General features: G+C 34.2%; 1 protein-coding gene across 1 annotated transcript; it reads right to left on the bottom strand.

The window, feature by feature from the left end:
- Nucleotides 1-8,843: 8,843 nt before the first annotated feature.
- LOC119076355 (farnesol dehydrogenase-like) lies at nt 8,844-9,781 on the bottom strand. The gene is made up of 2 exons (XM_037183051.1): nt 9,167-9,781; nt 8,844-9,110 (listed from the first exon to the last, which is right to left on the bottom strand). The coding sequence occupies exons 1-2, from the start codon at nt 9,746-9,748 to the stop codon at nt 8,895-8,897; spliced, it is 798 nt and encodes a 265-aa protein (XP_037038946.1). The 5' UTR covers nt 9,749-9,781; the 3' UTR covers nt 8,844-8,894.
- Nucleotides 9,782-17,092: the final 7,311 nt, after the last annotated feature.

Here is a 17,092-nt window from a genome sequence, read left to right on the forward strand (position 1 = left end):
AAAAATTCTTCAATCACAGAAACAATTATGAAAGTATAACGATTCCTACCAAAAATTTGATTCACGAACAAAAAGCATTTCGTGAGAAATCGAACCTCACTTGACAGCGTTGAGCTGACGAAACTCAGAGAAAGAATTTTGCGTTTCTAAACGCCTGCTCTAAACAAGATCTTTATGTTTCACTGATGGTCAAGTTATTTGTACATATATTCACCACTTTCTACCTGATATAGGTAGAAAGAGACAACGATGCTAGTCCCATGACTAATGAAATAATGTTTTTGTGTCGAAGGTGTAGATTTTCACAATTTGTCGGTTTCAACACTTTGTATATTTCATATGGTCAATCTGGTTGTTCCAATTTCGTTTTTAAAATATTTTCAATAAATTAAAATACTTGTTCAAAGTTTGGTCCATTTTACATCATAGTTATCATTGTTATCTCAGCTAAACTGTCATTAAAACTTGTATATTTTGATTGAGACGTGGAAAGTAAATTTTACTGCGTCTAAACGCTAATATTTTGTTATTTTTTAACTTTAAGTAATTATTTACATAACACACATGGAAGACGATTTTTAGATGTAAGTATGGTACGAATCAGTGATCAAAACTTTTTGCGTTGTCACATTTATAGAATATTTCATGGTAATTGTGTGGAACATTTTTTTTTTCAATAAAACTATCACATTTTCGACACCTTAAAAATGACAACGAAAAGTAATCGTCACTCATCCCTTTCTACGTCTCCAACAGATTCGGGAAAACCTTGTAATGGTCTATAAATTGGCAAGACATTAATGCCAAAAATGCAATCTAGGGGCTCACCCAGTGCGGATCAATGGCTGTTTGGAAAAATTTGCTAAAAACTTCAAGTTGCGATATAATATTAGTATATATATAGTATACCGTAAAATCTGATTCGCCTACGAATTGAATAAATCAGGTTTACACTAGAATTCGAAAACTGATTTTGTCAATTTTCTATCTGTTTTAGTCTTTAAATTCATTTTCCCCAATCATTCCAATAGACTGTAAAAGAGGAAATGGAATACTTGTCATGTTTATGGATGGAATATACCCGAGTTGCGATAGTGATTTGAAGCCTAATTATAGTTGATACTAAACGAAGTATCGCAATTCGATGTGCTGGTAAATATGTGAAGGCGAAATAATAAAATTTATCGATCAAAAAAAAAAGAACGATGAGAATTCTGTTCAGTAATGAATTAATGGTGATTCAATGGCATAAAGAAAAATGTCGTAAGATTTTCTGTACAGTCGGCGACTTTGAAACACGTATTTCGTTTCAGCTGTATTAATTGTAAAGAGACAATGAAGAATTCTTTGCTCGAAAATAAGATTTTTTTTGTGCGATCAACTCTTTATTTTTGGCGATGTTCATTTTCTGCTATCATTTCTAACTTTAGAATTATCCACTTAAATACTCTCCATTGCACTTGTCAGCCGCCAACCGATATTATTGATAGTAGCCCGATCACATAATTGTTGTCAATTTAAAATGTATTCGCAGTCTAATTTTCGTTTGTGCCATAATAAGATGTCTGAAAACGTATCGACAAAGAAACAAAAAATGAATCCAGATGAAGAACATTGTATAAATAAAAAGGCGAAATTCGGTAATTTGTCATCGGATGAGTTGTCTTCATCTGATGAGTCGTTGCTCTCAGATGATATGACTGGAAACGATAGCTCCGATTATAACGAGCGTGTGAAATTCGGAGGCACCTATATGCTACAGAATTCTATTCGCAATAAGAACGTTCAACGAAGTAATATTTATGATGAAGTCTGTAATCCAGCAACAACTACAAATTTTTCTTTCAGTTGAAAATACGAAGTTATTCGCCAACAGTAAATTCAATTTTAAAAGTTCTCAAGGTCGTGTCTTCAGTGACAATTATGGTTTTTCTATGCTAAAAACCTCCTCCCAATTGATTCAAAAGAATGAAAATTTGCAACCGTCACCAGGAATAAATTCTCAAATTTCAAAAATTGACATGATGTTTGAGTCTTTTGTTCGAAATTCTCGACTCGAGCTGCAAGTGTTGAACAATTTGATCGAAACTCCGTCCAATTCTGGGGTGCAAAAACAAGCAACAGCGTCCAGTATGACCAATTTGTTTATGGGTTTGAAAAGCTTTTTTTCAGGCTGATGCGTAACAGATTTGGCAACTGATCGTTATGATTTCAGAAGACACCGCAAATTCTGAAATCAATACGTTTATAAATGTTGGGCTTGAGAGCGACAATGAACACGAAGCAAAATATTCTCAATCGACTATCGTCAACCTTCCTATTCTTGTTGAATATTTTCCGATAGAGGAGGGTACGAATGTAGAAAATTCTTCCAATACCGATGCAAAAGCTGTAAATGAAGTGATTGATCCGAATATGGCAAGTTTTTATAATCCCTCGAAGCAACGGTATTAAATGAAACTTTTTACGCGTATAGGTGAATGCTAATGTTTCAAATGTGGATGAGGTAGATAAGAGTGACCTGAATGCTATGAATGTTTCCACTGTTGCGGTTGACACAGCTGAGGACGCGAATGTGCAACTAGCCGACAATGTAACTTTTGATGCAAAACCCATTCAAGACTCAGAACAGGGAATTCAACTTCCAATGGAAAATTTCCCTGGCTATGAAAAAAATGAAATTCTATTGTACCAAGAAGATGTTGAAGCGGAAAAGGATGCTAATATGCCATATGCGGAGGGTTTGGTAAGTTGTTACCATAGCCTAGTTGCTCAGCTTTTTCACTGAATTATGATATTTATGATATCTATAGTAAATTTTGCTATATAGTTTAGTTCATAGTATGTCTCTCCGCTCTGATAAAATAATCTCGAACTTTAGGTCGAAATTTTGCTTCCACTCCCAAATGAAACTGAGGCAAAATACATGAATCGAGCAATTGAATTACTTTTCGAACCAAAATTTTTCGTTGACACTGTTTGTTGGCAGACTGCGGATAAGCGGATCAACATAAAAACTAGCTACATTCTTGGATGTTGGAAAAGTAAATTAATTTCTGAAAATCTTTTTTTCTTATCTGATATAATTGGGAACCGACCGTTTTAGAAAGCTTTGAAACAAATTTTGGTTCGGATGACAACAATTCAAAATTCATGGGCCATTTTCGACGATATAAAAGCGCCAAAAGAGCTGCAGATAAAGCTGCTGAAAAGAAGAAAAATGCCCTTGCCAAAAAAAATTAATTTTTTTGTTTGACGGTAGAGTGTGATCAGCGGCTATAATTCAACTGAAAATAAGTTGCTGACTTTTGTTTCGCTTAATCATTGTATACAACGTAGCTTTCTGTTTCCCGGTTCTGATTAATTTTTTTCGTTAATAAAATCCCAATGCATAAATCTTTTCTGATTCAATTTTTGAATACGTTGATAGCAGGTTTGTAGTGATGATCCGTAAGTCGTTAGATCGAATCTATCGGAATACATTCCTAAAATTCAAGTAGTTAACTGATGTAGAAACTGAAGAAGTTTGATTATTACAATCAATGAATATTTACTTCACTGTCAAAATCCACCGATTTCTGTAATTTAGAATATCATCACTTAGTCTGACAAAATTTTCGGTAGCAAAATTGTTTCTGATTTCATCGATGTTTTTATCGTTGAGAGTTATCATCGGCGAATTTTGGAAAACATTTAAAAAGTTTTCATCATCCTTCAGAAAATGTGAGCGCTGATTTTCAGCTACGAAAATAAGCATTGATTGCATGAGCAATAATTTTTTAGCGCTGAAAGTCAGCAGGTAATATATTATTGCTTATTTTTTCAGCGATGAATACCGTAAGTCTAGATAGGGTTAATCAATCGAAAATTGCAAATTGTCAATGCAATGCAAATGCAGTCTATATGCTGATGATGATTTCGTTTTACGCATTGAAAAAATAATTGTATTGGGACATGCAAATAATATTGTACGTGTGTAGCGTACGTGTGTTGTAGAGCCGATTGTTTTTTTTTGATTTCTTCATAATTTATTATTTATTTCATTAAAAATAATACACGATGATGATTGACGACATGACATATAAACCGTAGAAACTCTTTAATTATTTTTTTCACCGATTTTTTGTTCTTGTATGAGCCGATAACTGGAAAGTAAAATAACAACAACTCGAAAAATATATTTCGTGCGTTTATTACTCCGATCAAATCAACATCATCAGTATAAACTTTGACATAGGAATTTCTTAACTGTCTCTATTGTGTGGTCTACAGATGATTCACTATCAAAATATAATTCCTGTTGAGTGATTGTAAATTTAGTTAATTTCTAAAATGTACCTCTATATACCGAAGCTGGATGGTTTTTTTTATTTCGTGTTGGATGTTATGGACGAACATATACTCATGGTACATGTTTTAACAAGTTGTTATAAAATTGTATGCCAAACAATATTACCATGTAGTGTTGTTGTTGTTGTTTGATCTATTTTCATCGATTTTAATAAACACCTGAAGATGTTTCGCTCCTTCATTATTTATATATCACTGTCGCGTCTCGATGGTTGATTAAAGGGGATCATAACTGTCTCCGATTATAATGCAGATTGATTGGAAGTGTCTGGATTAATGAAACCAGAAACGGTCATCTTTGAGGATTAATTAAGAAAAGATTTTAATAAAATCTATTTTTCCATCGCTGGGATGTCAAGTCACCGTCTGTAACGCTCTATTTACATGTTTCGGAAGATAAAACAATTTCTTGGAAAATATTTTAATTTGTCATTCAGGATTCCACATTTCATTATTGCGAGAATATGTTTATGAACGTCTATGTCGTTTGTTATCGCCAGCAACGACAAAAAAAAAGTAATTAGATCTAGCTAAATTCGCCTGTAGAGGCTAACACAGTCATGGTTATTACTGCGGACATACATTTTTGAAAATGAATTCTGGTGGAAAGATATCAAAAATAAAATACGAGACACGCAAATGCAGGCTAACATTTTAGCTAAGTGCCGATGCCTCTTAAGAGGCATCAATGCTCTGCTGAGTTGCATACATTTGGGCGCATTTTAAATACTGAATCTTAGATTACTTTTTGATGATATTTTTTCCGCAGAATCCTTTTTCAAAAATTTAGTACCGTGGCAGGGACTACAAATGTGTTAGCTTTCAATAAGCTCTGAGAAAACTGAACAGTTTATTACAATTTCGTTAAACTGCTGACTTTTCTCAGAGCTGGTCAAACTGCTGAATCAAATCTTACTTTTATTGAAAGTTAACGTATTCGTGGTCGCTATTGCAGTCGAACATTTTTCTAAACGGATTCTGATTCTCATCGAAAACAAAATAGGAAACACACAAATGTAAGCTACAGTTTTAGTTAAGCATCCGTGCCCCTTAAGTAGCAATTTGCATAAAACTAATGAAGTAATAGATTTTGCAGCAATCTGTTGAAATTAAATATATTTAATATAACAACGTTGTACGGTTGCAACCAAGAGGCAGACTAAATAATCTGTCGAATATAAAAACTTAATTTTGGAGGAGTAAGTTTGAAGTAAGCTGATAATTCGTAGCTTCGTTTGTAATTCTGAAACTTAACAGATTTCCGTTACTACGTGCACACCCAGTTTATTTGAAATATACTTTTAGTCAGCTATTAATTACTCACAAAGAAATTGTGAACATGAACTGCATTAATTGCAGGCCCGGACTGGCCATACGGCAGGGACTATTTTTGAGAATTTTGAGAATTCTTTGAGAAATTTGAGAAATATTTCTTTAAATTTCTTAAAGTTTTACAAATTATTTTTCTTATTCTTCTGAATAAAATTTAGGAAAATTAACTTTGCTACGTGTCTAACGATGTATGTTTATTTTAAACGTTTTTGGAACTGATTTAGACAGCTAGTTTTGATAAATAGTTGAAAACTGAATATCGAAGGCTTTAATTACTTCTTCTTACTCTTTTTCGACTGTACGAGTTCTCTGGTTACTTTTATGTGTGTCTGCACATAAAATTACATTGTTAAACCATGTTTTAAACTTTGAAAAATTTGAGAAATTTGAAAATTTTTTGAGAATTTTGAGAAATCTGATTTCTCAAAAATAGTCCCTGCCATACGGTGAATTCGGTGGATTCCTGATGGGCCTTTTGGATTTTTGTATGAGAATTTTTAATTTGTGGGCCTTTTTAAGTTGAGTTGCATGGAGCCCCCGAAGGGCTTTTTCGAGCCAGTCCGGTACTGATTAATTGTGTTGATTAATCATTGAAATAGAATACTGTGGACCGGCTACATGATTATGATTACACGTAGAAACAAAATTTAATCCACAAAGCGAAAGAATCAATGCAATATATTATAAAGTTGAGGTAAAAAATGAAGACATTTCAAACCTCTCAGTCATCATCTAAAAAGTCTCTTGATTGGTTCCATAAAATCATTACATTATGACTGTGGAAATGATTATTGTTGTTCGACGCTAATATCTGAACATTCAAATTAAAAGATTTAATCGATTTTATTGGTCGTCTGCATATTTTCACATTAACGAACATAAAGTTTTTTTTTAATCATTAAAAGGATACACCATAAACAGACATCGCTTAATATATAAGTTGGTATATATATAGAGGTATCAAATGTTGCTGTTTAATTAATTTATTCCGACGATATGTCAACAAATTTTTGTTAGCACACCTTATAATAATGTTATTAAAATGGTATTTAAACGAAATATTTATTATTTACAATCGAGATAATACATAAAATCGTTGAAGAAGAAGAAGAAAAAACGTTTTATATTTACAGCCCGTCGTTAAAAAATGGTGTTTCAATATAAAATTGTGCTGAATAAGAGGAAGATGAGAAGACCCAAGTGAAAAATTGTAAATTATAGATTCAAAAACAGTTTATTGGTCTATTGTGAGTATGTAAATCGCCTTCTCATTTATAAATGCAGGAAAATTATGATGCTTGAAAGAACTTGAAGAAAAAAAATCAACAACAACAACGACAAACCACATCAGCCTACGACGTTGGTGTGTTCAAGCTGTGTTTATGACATGTTTTATAATTCTTTTTTTTATAATTTTATTAAAAAATGAATTCTTAGACATTTTGGAAATAATGACACAATGAATAAAAAAAAATGAATTTCTCGCCTAAAAAGAGAATTTATTGTAGTATTGTAAGCATAAAGAACTGGAAATAAAAATTGGGTGGCATTTTTCTGCGTTGAATGCCCAGTTACACACGGTGAGCTTGAATTTTTTTTTATTTGACCTCTCGTGGACATGAAATGTTTTTAGTGGTTTTTGTAGAGGGCGGCAGCACGAGTAGGGATAACATAACAAGAAAATATTTCGATGGGAAAATTTTTAATTAGATCGATTTTTCGTTTTTCTGTGCCCTGCAGGAAGCTTCGAAAATTGTTTGAAACCTACTGGTGACTTGTTTGATCACAAAAATATAGTTACTGTTTAGCCTGAGGTCTAAGCTTTACAGCGATACCAATCATGACATTCATGACTACCAAGAAACATCTTTTATGAAGGAAAGTCATTCTACTATGTCGATGTGAATTTTAAAGGCTGTATCATATGTGGATTACTTATATTTTCTCTTAAAAAGTATTTTTAGTTAATTAACATAATTTAAGGGGTTAATAAAAGGTCAGAGGATGAGCTTGGATTTCATTCTGACAAAATCTTTGTTGGTACACCTGAACGACCACCCAAATTTCTTCGTACAATGTCTCATTTTTTTAGTGGAAACAACTAAAATGTTGCAGAATTAGCTTAGAATGACTATTGGAGAAACTACGAACGAAACAAAAGAAAGGTTTGTTAATTTTTGACTCGAGATAATGCAGTTTTCTCATGGGTGCAATTTACAAAGAAACCTATTTCGAGTTAAAAATCTTCTTTCGACCTTTTATTAACCCCTTAAATTATGTAAAATAACTAAAAATAATTTAAAGAGAAAATAAAAGTAATCCACGTATGATACAGCCTTTAAAATTCACATCGACATAGCAGAATGACTTTCCTTCATAAAAGATGTTTGTTGGTAGTCATGAATGTCATGATTGGTATCGCTGTAAAGCTTAGACCTCAGGCTAAACAGTAACTATATTTTTGTGATCAAACAAGTCACCAGTAGGGTCCAAACAGTTTTCGAAGCTTCCTGCAGGGCACAGAAAAATGAAAAATCGATCTCATTAAAAATTTTCCCATCGAAATATTTTCTTGTTATGTTATTCTTACTCGTGGTGCCGCCCTCTACAAAAACCACTAAAAACATTTCATGTCCACGAGAGGTCGAATAAAATTTTTTTCAAGCTCACCGTATACAATGAGTTAAATGTGTAATAAATAGAACGCATTTCATTCACTTCTGGAAATTTTCAATAAATTGGAACAATGACAACGAAGCTCTTGAAATTGACCGGTCAAGTTCTGGCTATGAAAGTATTACTCTATGAGGTATGCCCTAAAGTCAAAATTTGTATGGAACGGAGGAAATAGCGATTTCACATAAACAAATTCACCGCTCAATGAAAATCATTGAAAGGTGAGTTTTTTTTTATATGCAATCGCTATTTCCTCGGGTTTGAAGAATCATCTACCGGTACGGTATATGTAAACAGGGAACTGAAAACTAGCTGGATGAAGTTATTTTACTTCTTTGTTCACATTTCCACCATGGTTTTGAGACGGTCACTATCTTCAATTACTCCAAGACTCAAGGAGTGTTGCTGATCGACTCAGTTGAATCGAATATCTAAGCCAATACAGTAAAAGATTTTGCTTAAAACACAAGGTGAAACGAAGTAGCAGATTTAATGTTCATTCCACGAAAAACTTCTAAATTTTCAAGAGATTAGGTTTACATTTTGCTGCGTACATTTTGCTTTATATCCAATTTGCTGAAATCGAATGGTCGGACAGTTATCTCGTGAACCTGTACGTGTTCTGGCGTTCCCAGTGTATAGAGTACTGCCTGCGAGATATCTTCAGGTTTCAGAGCCGGTGTGTTCTTAAAAATCCTATCGGCTCCGTTTTTGGTGGTCATCTCAGTAGTGACTAATCCAGGACTTATGCTCTGAAAAATTATTTGATTAACGTCGAAGCATTTATCGTCTATTGATTTCCTCTCACCGTAACTTTTGTCTTCAATCCATGATAGCTGAATTCTTGGCGTAGCGTTTCCGTGACTGCTGTCACCCCGAATTTACTTGCCGGATAGACATTATAAATTGGATTTCTTCCAAGTGGCGTTGGAAAGACATCGTGGCCCAACACACTATTGATATTTATAACATGAGCACCGACAACATTATACTTCTTAACAATTGCAAAAAATTTCTTTGTAGTCGAAACTAGTCCCCATAAATTGGTTTGAATAACATTTTTCAATTGATCCTCATTCCCATCATCCGTCAGTGATGTAAGTACGGATACTCCAGCGTTATTAACCAAAACATGAACTCCACCGAACGTCTTTTCGATCCACTCAAACGCTTTTTTAACGTCGTTGTCATTTGATATATCACACTTCAAACTGTAAAGTTTTCCTTTAGCATTGGCTGGAATTACTTTTTGCAACTCGTCGACACGTTCTGCTCGTCGAGCCAGGCCAACCACTGTCATACCGGCCTGAACCAAATCAACTGCTACGGCAGATCCGATTCCGGAGCTGGCTCCAGATATGATCGCAACTTTCCCAGTCCAACGTTCCATTTTGACTGTTTTCAATGTTTGCAACACAATGCTGATAAGGTGAACTATTTATTTTTGAAGAGAACTCCGATAATCAGTAAATGGCTTTATCAATAGAGATAAAAATGTTGAATGGTTTGATATTCGATAAAATATTCAAACTCATCGTTTAAACGAAAACGAACACTTTGAGTTAAGTACACATATCTTACACATTTGGATGTGATGCTTTGCTGTTTCATTAGGCAAACATAAAATAAAGGAAGTCCCACCTGTAGATGAATATTCAGTCCAAAGACAACAAATGTGTTTAGTTTTAAAGATACTCTTTTAGAGAAGCGAACACATAAGTTTCCTTCAAATCGCTAATGCACTCGTCAATTGTACGAGCCGAAAGAAAGAGTCAAAATATTCAACATCGAAGATAATTTACTTAATAAGGTCACGACATAGGGAGGATATTACACCTAAATTAAGAGGGCAGACTAGGTGTGAAGTAGGCTATATATTGAAAAATTGGTTTTAAAATTAATGTAGACCATTTAATGAAAATCTGTTCCAGCAATTAGATGAGCAATATGTTTATCTATCTCTAAAAAATGAAAAACGATTTACAATAAGCAACAGTTGGAAGAAAACCGATTTCCAAAATATGAACGTCGCTTAAAGTTAGGCTATGCAATATTTTTTTGGAAATCGGTTTTCTTCCAACTGTTGCTTATTGTAAATCGTTTTTCATTTTTTAGAGATAGATAAACATATTGCTCATCTAATTGCTGGAACAGATTTTCATTAAATGGTCTACATTAATTTTAAAACCTATTTTTCAATATATAGCCTACTTCGCACCTAGTCTGCCCTCTTAAAGTAAATGTGATGTGGATGATAGAATAGAATAAAATTAGGGATACATTCAATCAGGAAGAAATCACTTAAGCTTTTTTCTTTCGTATTAAACTTCATTATGCCGTTGCATGTTAATTTGAATGTGAGATGTTCGTGACTAATTTGAAGTACTTAATCGATAAAACAAATATTCATGGAGGCAACAGCAATCAAATTGATTAAAAGGTCTATTAATGGATGAAAATTGAATAATTCTAATTACATAAATTCGTTTCTTGTCGAGTGTGGTATGATACATCGAGGAATAGAGGTATGGAATGTTGAAATAATCTTTAATTTTAATTAAATTGCTACCGCTCGTACACTTACACAATCGTTGTATGGTTACGGAATTCTGTGTGATGGCTGAGCATTAAGTTAGCTGCGAGACAAGTCGCTCATTGATCATTTTTAATTGAAAATGATCAACAGTTTATTTCATTAAGCAGACAGAATTATGCTCCAATATAGTGTTCCACACAGAAATATATTGGAATGATAATAAACGGATTATTTAAAAAAAATCATATAATTACGATTCGTAGACAGAATTACGATACAGTCATGCACATTTCTCATTTCTTCAACTTCTTCATTTCTTTAAGCAAAATAAGAGAAATAAGAAATTTATAATAATAACGGTACTTTTAAACGTAATACATAATTACGATTTGTAGACAGAATTACGGTTCGTAGACAGAATTACGATTCGTAGACAGAATTACGGTTCGTAGACAGAATTACGATTCGTAGACAGAATTACGATTCGTAGACAGAATTACGATTCGTAGACAGAATTACGATTCGTAGACAGAATTACGATTCGTAGACAGAATTACGATTCGTAGACAGAATTACGATTCGTAGACAGAATTACGATACAGCCATGCACATTTCTCATTTCTCCAACTTCTTCATTTCTTTAAGCAAAATAAGAGAAATAAGAAATTTTATAATAATAACGGTACTTTTAAACGTGCATGGTAACACAGAATTACGATTCGTAGACAGAATTACGATTCGGAGACAAAATTACGATTCATGTGAGATCTTCGTACGACTCGATGCACTGAGAGCGAAACTGAAAAAGAACCATTATTCGTACAGAGAGTGAAGATCAATTCGTAATGCAATGTAACAATTATAAATAGATTTCCTAAAGGATTGCAAATAGTCTTTAAAGCTGTAAAAATGGAAAATTAACAAAACATAGACAACTCTTAACGGAAATATGATTCCCAGAGCCTTGTAAGGCTTGTAAGCAAGTATTTCTCAACAACCATATTTTCGAATTGGTGTTACGTCAAAAACGTTACGTCAAATATATTTTTCGGGTGATCATTTACGCATGAACAGATCCACAAAACTCTCAGTTCGTAACTGAAACCGAATTAATAAATTGCGACTATTATCACGGGCAAACGATTCAACAATATACATATTCACAATCAATTACATCAGGTTACAAAACAACAACAAACAAACAATCAAAAAAAAGAGAAATAAATATTAAAAACAAGCAAATACCTCCTGGGGAGCCCATACATCATCAGAGTCTTTTCAAATATTTTTGACGAAAATTAATTACGCATATCATCTGATGTGGATGATTGTTTCATAAAAACAATATTTAGTTTAAATACCATCCAATGTGGCCGCATAAATATTTATTCCGTCCAGTAACGATAAATTCAGAGAAGTGGAATGTTAAGTAGAAAAATTTTTCTTCTGAAATTTTTATTTGATTCGTTTGGAATTTATTAATTTTCCATCAAATTTGTGTGTGATACAAATATAGAGAATTAAACACACCTATCATTTCCACAATAGAAACGGATTTCGAATGTAACGGTTAGTTAATATCATGTCTCTAACGATATCTATCAAATTGACTATCGCTCTTCATATTTTTCAATTGTTACAGATTTCTATGGGGAGAAGAAGGAGATGACGAAGAAAAAAAATCACTTAGCATTTTGACATCATATCTCTCTTGATACACATTAACATAATTCCCAAAAGTGATACAAAAACTTTACACCACGCATTACACCGAAAAATGATCATCACGGTTGATTTTTTAAATCAAATATTATAAATGCACTAATCCGACACCTCAATAATGACAACGCTACTCAACGTTGAATGACACTTAGGAATATAAAAGTAACAAATATTTACAAGACAAAAAAAATAATACGTAGAGTTTGTTGTTCGAGAGCAGTGTAATATGTGTACATATAGATTGAGGGAACCGTGTAGATGGAGAATACACAAAAAAGTGAATTAAGAAACACACGAAGAACAGAAAACGTTTAATTTTATTCGATTGACTGATGGACAGGTGTGAAGAGCTTTAACAATTTTTTTTAAAGATGTGAGTATCTGAAATGGATTTTGTTTTGTTTTGTTTTTGTGACCTTTTTCTGATGGCTCTGATGATGATAATTTGATTAAGTCGTTGGTAACATATGTCATTACGATCTCAAACGATTTGTTGAAGATTTTTAGGTCTTTTTTCCATAGGAAAAAAAGACCTATTGTGGGCACTTCATCTGTCCGTCCGTCCGTCCGTCCGTCCGTCCGTCCGTCCGTCCGTCCGTCCGTCTGTCCGTCCGTCCATCCGTCCGTCTGTGTCACAAATAAAATGTGATTGATAAAAGTTAAAATTGCAATGCTACTATGAACAAACCAACACCAGGCAAATCAATTATTATTTGTTATCTGGTAACCAATCGCTCATAGCAGACATTGCAATTTGAAAGTTTGGTAGTTGTTGGTAGTTGGACCCCCAAAATATTTAGCAGCAAAGATGTTTCTTACTCGAGAGACGCACACCGACTGACGAAATTATTCGGCCTGCTTGCCTTTTTATAACTCAAATATTTGGTAGTTGACTACCTCGGTGGTAAATTGCAATGCTACTATGAGCAAACCAACACCAGGCAAATCAATTATTATTTGTTATCTGGTAACCAATCGCTCATAGCAGACATTGCAATTTGGTAGTTAGACCCCCAAACTATATAGCAGCAAAGATGTTTCTTACTCGAGAGACGCACACCGACTGACGAAATTATTCGGCCTGCTGGTCTATTTATAAATCGAGTATTTGGTAGTTGACTACCAAAGTGGTAGTTGACTGACTACCAAAGTGGTAGTTGACTGACTACCAAAGTGGTAGTTGACTGACTACCAAAGTGGTAGTTGACTGACTACCAAAGTAGAGATACAAAGTGGTAGTTGACTGACTACCAAAGTGGTAGTTGACTGACTACCAAAGTGGTAGTTGACTGACTACCAAAGTGGTAGTTGACTGACTAGTTGACTGACTACCAAAGTGGTAGTTGACTGACTACCAAAGTGGTAGTTGACTGACTACCAAAGTGGTAGTTGACTGACTACCAAAGTGGTAGTTGACTGACTACCAAAGTGGTAGTTGACTGACTACCAAAGTGGTAGTTGACTGACTACCAAAGTGGTAGTTGACTGACTACCAAAGTGGTAGTTGACTGACTACCAAAGTGGTAGTTGACTGACTACCAAAGTGGTAGTTGACTGACTACCAAAGTGGTAGTTGACTGACTACCAAAGTGGTAGTTGACTGACTACCAAAGTGGTAGTTGACTGACTACCAAAGTGGTAGTTGACTGACTACCAAAGTGGTAGTTGACTGACTACCAAAGTGGTAGTTGACTACCAACATGGTAGTTTACTAATACGGATGTTGTAGATATGTTTACTGTTTGAGAGCTGCACACCGACTGATGAAATTAATCGGCTTGCTTGCCTATTCATAATTCCAAAATTTGGTAGTTGAATACCAAAGTGGTACTTGAATGAGTACCAAGCTAGTAGTAAACAGAAATTGAAAAAAAATGAAAAAGACCTCACCAGGCTTCAGCCGGTCTATTCTTGTTTTTATGGTCCTCGTTTCAGTCTACTGTTAGTTTTATTGTTAAATTAGTTCGCCGGCATGATGAACTTATAATTGTTTTGAAGGTGAGTTTCACTTTACCTTAACAACATGGATATTGTTACACTCACTTTACGTTAACTGGACGATATCATTGACCAATGTCTTCTATAAACTCAACAATACTTTACACCTTAAGAATTGAGTACACTGTTCTCAAACTATTACTAAAATTCAAAGTCATTTCTCGCCTTAAATGTCATCAATTTATCAGCGGAGAATTACTTCATTTGTTCGAAGATTTTCAGAGACTGATTTCAGAAATCTTTTACTTCATTTGTTTTGAATTTGCTTTTTCCTGTATTAGACCTCATTGTCAGAGCTTGTCGTTTATTATTGCTGTCGATAACAGATGACAGATGAAAGTGTAGGAACCTCTTGGTCCACCGTCTTAATCACTGTTGTACCAAATTACCATACAAATTGTCGTAAAATACCGTAGAAATACCATCGATTTGAGGCAATTGCCGAAGTCAATTAACAGGGCTGGTACAAAAATCAAAAATGTACTAAGTAAAAATTGTTCTGAGTCATACATTGGAACAGAAGACTCTTAAACAAATGACCATCATGGACACTGAATACCTTCCCATTGCAAAAATATTTTTTTGAAAATTCGTCGATGCTTATGCGGCCAGCGAGAGGTGATTGAAAGTCGAAAACATGCACTTTTCGTATGGAAATTTCTCCGGCTACACGACACGTACAAGGTCGTGTGAGGTGTCATGAGGTGACTTTTGGGGCAAACAGTCGATCATGGGGCGTAAAACGCAACCTTGACGAGTTACGAGCCATTGAAAGTATGGGTAAAAGTTTGATTATTTAGGCGAACTTGTGGCGGGTCCTGTGCATCAAAAGCAACAAAAACACAAAACAAACTGTTGCCCCTAATTGGTACTGGTCTGAACTTTCTATTGCCACCGAACATGCATGGGTTGGGTAGTGTATCGATGGATGTGGCTTTGAAGTGTAATTGTGAGGTCGAGTTCAGCTGCTGATGACTTTTTTTTGCAGTCAGTGTGTCTCAAGCAATGCCAAGCAACACATTGTAGAAGAAGTTAACGGAAGCTAATGATGACCAATAAACCTATAGTCGGTTATTGGACATCCATCCATATGAGTCTACAGTTTACAATGTAATAAAACGAAGTTGACGCCAGTCTCTCTTTGCTTTCTGCCCTAAAGATTAACTGATCATTTTGGTAATCATTTTGGTAACTAATCATAGGAATCATTTTGCTCGCCTGGAGTGGTTCATGTAGAGCGTAAGGCAATAGGTTGAGAAGGAGATGAGTTCCTAAAGGGGGCTTCAAGATTTTAGTGATGACAGGGTAGCACAAAGGTTCCCATGATCTGTGTGCATTGATCAGAAATGATCACCCTAACTGATGAAATCGGAAATCCATATGAGTCAGAGGAGATTGGGAATTTAATAACAGTATTCAAATACTACACCTGTGAATACGTCGGGTCGAATGGATTTTTTTTTACAAATAAAATGTGAATGAAGATGCAGGTTGGATATCCGTCCGATATATTAAGAACATATACGAAATTGCAGAATTAAATTGCTCAAATTTGAGAGAGCTTAATTTACCTCGTTCGCATTTAAAATCATAAAATTAATTTTTATGGTGCAATAGTGTACGGTCTACGCATACTTAAATAACTGGCGAATTTCTTGTTAAAAATTCGTTCGGTCACCATTTAATTGGGTAAATTGAGATTGTTACAAAAAGGAACGCAATCAGAATAATTAAGAAAAAAGAACCAAATTGGGTTGCATATCAATTATACCAATAAAGTTAATGTGGTAGAAAAGCATTTATTTCCAAGATTTTAATTCAAAATTTGAAACGTGGTCGGCTTTTCGCATGTTCAAAATTGGTTTCACTTCGGCTACGAATATTAAAACTGTGAAATCTACAAAAAAAAGTTGAATTCGATAATATGCCATGAAAAGACGAAAATGGATTAGCTGAACCGGTGTCCCTTTCAGAGAGAAATTTTTACCAGATTGTTATGAATACATTCTAACTGAAATGGTATCAACCACAATTGATCACCATGTACGGAATTATAGTTATCCAAAAGAACATAACAATGGGACACATTCGTTAGGAAAATGTCAAAACAGACACCGAGATTATGAATAGGATTTGACGACTAAACAAAAACGTTGTCACATCAACTTTAATTTGTTTATTTTCGGAGGAAAAAAAGCCCCGACATACCTACTCTTTGTGCTACACTTCCATAATACGAATTTTTGATCGCACATATTGTGTTAAATGTGAAAGTGTGTTGTAATTGATTATGTGCCATCAATCATATTTTCCGACTATTTTGACTACGAGTTTGATATCCAATAATTTTGATATTTTTAAATATAATCCGAGTGAGTATTTCTATTACTTTGCGGTGGGATTATTTTAAGTAAATCTGTTAATAGTAAGAGAGTCATTTCACCTTCATCAAAATTAACCGAGAAGGATGCGTTTTCT

This window comes from Bradysia coprophila, unplaced genomic scaffold (genome assembly GCF_014529535.1).
Source record: "Bradysia coprophila strain Holo2 unplaced genomic scaffold, BU_Bcop_v1 contig_232, whole genome shotgun sequence".
NCBI classification, from domain to species: Eukaryota; Metazoa; Arthropoda; class Insecta; order Diptera; family Sciaridae; genus Bradysia; species Bradysia coprophila.